The 6000-nt window shown below is 42.4% G+C and overlaps 1 protein-coding gene across 3 annotated transcripts in view; it reads right to left on the bottom strand.

Annotated features, from left to right (window-relative positions):
* Positions 1-418: 418 nt before the first annotated feature.
* LOC120794060 (transformation/transcription domain-associated protein) overlaps positions 419-6000 on the bottom strand; it is an 87074-nt gene continuing 81492 nt past the window's right edge. For all 3 annotated transcript variants that reach the window (XM_040134662.1, XM_040134664.1, XM_040134663.1), the window contains exons 70-72: positions 5300-5503; positions 3385-3579; positions 419-1668 (exon numbers count right to left, since the gene is read on the bottom strand). In XM_040134662.1, the coding sequence (XP_039990596.1) occupies positions 1384-1668; positions 3385-3579; positions 5300-5503 (684 nt within the window). In that variant the 3' untranslated portion in view covers positions 419-1383. The remainder of the gene's footprint in view (positions 1669-3384; positions 3580-5299; positions 5504-6000) is intronic.

Genomic DNA, 6000 nt, shown 5'->3' with positions numbered 1-6000 from the left:
TCAGAGTAAAAAAAAAAAACAAGCCATGAGGTCAAAGGAACTGCCTGCAGAGCTGAGAGACAGGATTGTGTCAAGGCACAAATGTGGGGAAGGCCACAAACTTTCCGCTGCATTGAAGGTTCCCAAGAGCAGAGTGGCCTCCATAATACGTCAGTGGAAGAAGTTTGGAACAACCAAGACTCTTTCAAGAGCTGGGAGCCTGGCCAAACAGCAATCGGGGGAGAAAGGCCTGTATGTATGTGTATTTTTTATATATATATATATATATATATATATATATATATATATATATATATATATATATGTATATATATGTATATGTATATATATATGTATATATATGTATATGTATGTGTGTTTGTATATGAATGCAAGAGATTACAGAAAAAACAGCCAACACAGCTTCTGTATTAATAAAAGAGCATTTTATTAAAACAAAATGCATATTTACAAGGCAAGAGATAATACGTCTGTTGGAAAAGGCTTTGTACCTTTACAAAAGGGGGGGTGTATACACAGCCGGCTTGGGAATGATATTTGCATCACAGCAGTTATAGCTTATGACAATGTCAATTCCACCCGGAAGTTTTCCTTTGTCACAACAGGACTGATGGAAAGACAAAACAAATGAAAGGTAAAATGGCTTATGGAATAGTCAGATATCTTAACATAGTTCAAGCAGTGGGTAAAAAAATTAAACAGCATCATCTGTTATTCACAGGACGACAATTCCTCATTCGGTAGGGATAGAAAAGAAGCTACACATTTTTGTTTAAATAAAAATACAAATTTGAGGGGACAAAACTGGTTTTTTGGAGAAGAAAATGAAATTCAAAGTAAGCTCTGGGTGCAGGTGAAATACAACACAGATGAAGCTACAGCACACAACAGGATTTTCCCATCTCTTAAATTAAAGAAAAACTCCTATAAGTTTGAGTGAGTGGCTCATAATGATACCTACACCAATAATTGTTCTGCCTCCTTGTCATTTTAAGACAGGGGTGACTGGCATCACAGGTAGACTCCTTGTCATTTAGTTATAAAAATAAATATAAGTTGAAGGAGGAATTGTGTTTTCATAAAAAGATTCTATCAGTCTAGATATGAGTATTCAACTTACTGGCGGGCCCCGTTCAAACGACCAGTGTGACAGTCAGGGCCTTTGTTTCAACTTGATTCTGTTTAGCAAACTGTTTCAGTGTACTCTGATCAAGAGGAGAAGAGTTCAACATGTCCATCAGGGGTCTGTTACAGTGAAGAGCAACATACATTTAACAGCTGTTGTAAACAAAAAAGACCTTTCTTGCCCTACATCACACCCCATCCTGCCCATTCTCCTCCTCCTGTGTCTCATCATCTCTTCCTCTCCCCCCTCTGGTTTTCTCAGAGCCAGGGGTGCCAGGCAGGGTCCATGCGACACAGATTGTCCAGGCTGTTTGCTGCAGCCACCAGGGTATTGACCTTACTCTCCCCTCCCTCGAACTGAGCCAGGTTATGGAGGCGGGTCATGATGGCCGTGACAGCCTTCTGGACCAGTGAGACTAACTGCTGGGAGTCCATGTTCTCTGGCTGGCCGGCCGGGGACAGGGGCATAGACGTGTCCTCTTGGGTCTTCTTGTGCCACGCAATGATCTCATCACGAAGGACTGCCTTCAGGATGCCGTCCACCTGTCAGAGACAGAGGAAATGAAGATGCAAATTACAAGAATTAATGTTGTAGAAACGTATAATAAAACATTAAACATTTTACTCTGTGGCTTGTATGCAAGGGTGACAGTTTTGTTTCATCTCATGATGAAATTTACTTAATTTATATATTTTACTTAATTAAACTTAATTTCGACAAGAAGAAAAGAAAATATTTCCCATATTGAGTGTTAAAGTTCATTCTTAACCTTGAAACAGTATTTGAGCCTCCAAAAACAAACAAAAACCCTCAGCTAAAGGTCCATTTTATAGCTTTTTGTGGAGCTTTCAACTGCATCTGGCCTTTCCAGCATCTGGTCTTTCTCAATGGATGGGGCAGGTCTTTGAAAAGAAGGGATTACGATTTCCTCCCTACATGGCCAAAGCTCCTTACTTACATGGTGATAACTGAGCCACCCTATCAGTTAATGAAGACCACCAGATGAGGTTGAAAGCTCCTGAAAGAAAAACAGCCCTACATTGAGGCAGGGCTGTTGTTTTTTTTTTTTTGGGGGGGGGGGTTGTTTTTCTTTTTGTCAATTTAAAAAAAAAAAAAAAACTAATTTCCCAGACTTCATGCAAAACTGTAATGGTGTAGCTAACACATTATAGTTACTCACAGATTCCTTGCTAATTTTTATAACAGCTTCATCTATCTGATGTTCTCAATTATGTGTCAAAGATATGGTGTTTATATACCCCCTATGTATGCCAGTATCTGGGCAGACTTTCCTGAGCCATGCATTCAAAATGTCCAGCATGGAAACCAGAGCAATGAAACATGGTCAAATCTCAGTTTATATGAAGCCATTTCAAGTCTCAAACATATACATAAAACAAAGCTGTTCAGTCCAATTTAAGATGTGTCCATCGCCCTTTGGGGAATCTCTCTGTGCTGTAAGCAGACCATTATGGTGACACAGAGCTGAAATACATAACCATCTAAACCACGACAGGGCCACAACAGTAGCAATCATCACCTAACTAGGTTCCCTACTCTTAGCTAAAGTGTTTATATGGTTTTAGGCTTCACTATATTTGAGTGGATGATTGTTGTTCGTTTGTTGTGTTCCCTGGAAACATCAATTTTCTTTGACCACAAGAAACACTGGCCTTTGGCATCAGTCCTTAACGACTTCACATCGTCGAGTGTTTTGTTTATTTGCATCTTAAGCAGTCCTGCCCCCTCCACATCAGTCAGACTTAAAGTATGAGCCAGAGCACGCCCGTCATTACTGCCCTGCTGCAGATACATTATACAATCCTCTGACTGTTCCTTTTTTCACTTCATTGTTTTTGTTTGGTTGTGCCTTAGATAAACCCAGAGAGGAAGTTCACTAAGTTTAAGCGCAAAACAGAGCCTATTGAAACTAGTTGTTTAAAGCAGCCTCAATACAGGTTCCGAAATGTATTTTATGTGTACATGTCTGATTAAAGCTACATTTATAGAAAGGCTCAAGTGACTTACTAAATTTGAAACTACTGCTAAAAATCTCCCAAAACAATGGTCAACACCCTACATCTCCCATCAGATGTGCAGTATCTCAACAGGTGAGCTTCTAATCGTATGCTATATCAATCTCCAGATTCATCTGTGAAATAAAATATCATCATGCTGAGTAGTAACATATTTGAAAACACAGGAAATTCATAATAATGTAACTCTTAAAAGCAGACAAGCTCTTGCAGGCAAATTACCTTAAAGTTTGGCTGTGCAAAGCATCGTGCCACAGCAATCATAGAGGCTGTGAGCGGGCCGGAGACGCCGATGGTGGTCAGGAACTCAGAGATGTTTGGCGTCAGGCGGAACGGAACAGGACGATTAGCGTCCAGGTCGCCTGTGGCATCGTTGATGTCAAAACGGAAGTAGGAGACGTTCAGTTTTCCTGTGTCCTAAATTCAGAGAAAAGAGTAAAGTTTAAGGAACATGTCAGCAGTCTGACAAATGAGTTTGCGTGTGTGAGGTCGGCTGTATGTGTAGGAGGGAGGACATTTTAAATAAAGCACTGTTCAGAGGTATCTCCTCAAAAAGTTAAAAATGAAAAATTATCTCTAAATATTATTTGTGCAGTTTTTTCCACAGTGTTCTTAGTCCTCATAAACCCTGCAAGAAAATGACTCTCTTCCGAAGGGCTAGGGGAGTTACAAAACAAGCTCACACCAACGAAATGGCTGCCGTTATTGATCTGTGTGCCCCAGACACAGTAACGCGTCAAACTATCAGCAGCAGAACATCTATAATCCTCAATTCACTCCCACTCCCCTCTCCCCCATCGCTCCCCGCTGACTTAAATATATATAGTCAAGTTTTCATCTTTAAGCCTGCATTTATGTGCAAGCGGACCGCTATACAAGCAGCCATTCCGAGGAAGATAAGCTCCTGTATATGAAAGGTGAGTGGCTCTGACAGCTTTATAGCAGAGCATTTCATTCCAGCTCTTGCTCCCTCTCCTCCTCTGTCTCGCCTCTTTCCCTCCCTCCCCTCCCTTCTCTCTCTCCTACTGTCATTTGCTCCTCCAGGTCCCAGCGGAGGGCCCCTTAAGGCAGTGGGCTGAGACACCAGCAACCCCCAGGGGGCTCCGATATGCCCGCAGACAGTTGGATGTGGAGGTGGCGCTCAGAATGCTAAATCACCAGACTGGTGGCCAGCGATGGCTTCGTTTAGGGGCTGGTGTGAATGCCAGGATGCAACGTTAGTGTGTCACATGTAGTGACTCGGGCTTGTTAACTTGACTGTTAGAAATGACAGATTCTGGGTGATTGTCAGAACAAATGTCAAAGATATCAGAGGGGAAAGACGGAAATAATCACAAGGCAGTTCAACTGATTCTCATGAGATGATGCAATGCCTTATGAAGACAGCTGTTGTAAGAATAAAGTGTATTATTGAATTAAGACCTGGTGAACAACACAAAGCAGGTGCCCTATGGATTGATGCCTCACAGCATCACTCAGCTCTTTAAGAGCCAACTTAACGGAATATAAGGTCTCTATTTAGGCAGGGTGGGGCATGGTGCTATTGCTGTGATGTCCTGTCCTTGCACTCTCTCTCTGCGCTTGTGGGTGTGTTTGTGTATGCGTACACTCTCCGCACCGTAATTCTCCTGTGTCTAATGGGATCTGCGGAGTGGAACAGGCAGAGAGGGGGCTTAATACCAGTGCTTAGCTGCCCGAAGCAACGCCTGTCAGCAAAGGCCGATTAGGATCAGAGGGGAGGGGTGGCCGAATGACACAATCATCTTTAATAATGACTTTAAGAAAGCTGTCTGTGGACCCTGAGCAGCAGACTGATGCGTGTGGACGTGAGGCAGACGCACGCACACACAAACACTGCCTCTTCAAATTTAAACGTCTTTGATAGCTGTGGAGCAGAGGGGCTGAATATAACATTCTGTCAAAACATCCTTCGCATTGACAGTGACTGGCTGACTGATAGGCGTAGCGTGAATGTCACGGTGGAGAATGGTAATTCATATGGCCAGATATGGAGAGGGTAATGGTGATCTCTTAATGCATCTATGAGAGTGTATATCTATTAAATTAGCCCGTCACATGGATCCCACTTGCCCTTGACAGAGAGTCCAACGTGATTCTGTTTGTGTGCATTTCCTACCTGTGCTATCTGCAGCATCTCAGGGTTGAGCCTGTTGAGGTGGAGCATGAACTCAGCCAGACCTATGAGGGCCAGCTGGATGGTGAACATCTTCCGGAAGGTCCAGTAATCGGTGGCATTGGGAAAGGTGTGGAGGGCCCACTCTTTCAGCATGCTGCGAGGCACCATGTTGCCCTGCACCTCCTTCAGGATGTCCCGCAGGACCTGGTAGTAGACAGGAGGAGCGGGTAGAGGTTAAGTAAGGTTCTTTTTTATTCAACGCAATAGTACCACCATTTTACTCTGTGTAAAAAGAAACATCATAAAAATGGGAGCAAAAAGCAATGCAACCAAGAAAGAAAATTAAATTTAAGTAACAGGACTGGTTGGCCTATTTTTTTTTCTTTTTGATTGATAGTGTAGGTGTCTCTAGGAACAGCCACCATAATCTTACAGTTTGTGACGTTGAAGCATAAGCGAATGACAACACAGCTAGTAGTGCATTCAGCCAATCAGGTGAAGGATTCATATTGAAGTTGCTGAGGAAGAACACATCTATTATTCGGTGATTGGTTGACACAGTAGCTTGGGTGACAGCCACTGATTAAGTCACTTATGAGAGCAAATCATCACTATCCAGTGAAAACCATGTATCTCCAAATCTGGTGATTTTAAATTTTTTCAAATGAATCAAAAGTTTATTTACGGGTGAAGAACACTAA

Source organism: Xiphias gladius, chromosome 9, assembly GCF_016859285.1.
Source record: "Xiphias gladius isolate SHS-SW01 ecotype Sanya breed wild chromosome 9, ASM1685928v1, whole genome shotgun sequence".
NCBI classification, from domain to species: domain Eukaryota; kingdom Metazoa; phylum Chordata; class Actinopteri; order Istiophoriformes; family Xiphiidae; genus Xiphias; species Xiphias gladius.
This window is presented reverse-complemented; position numbering and strand designations above follow the sequence as displayed.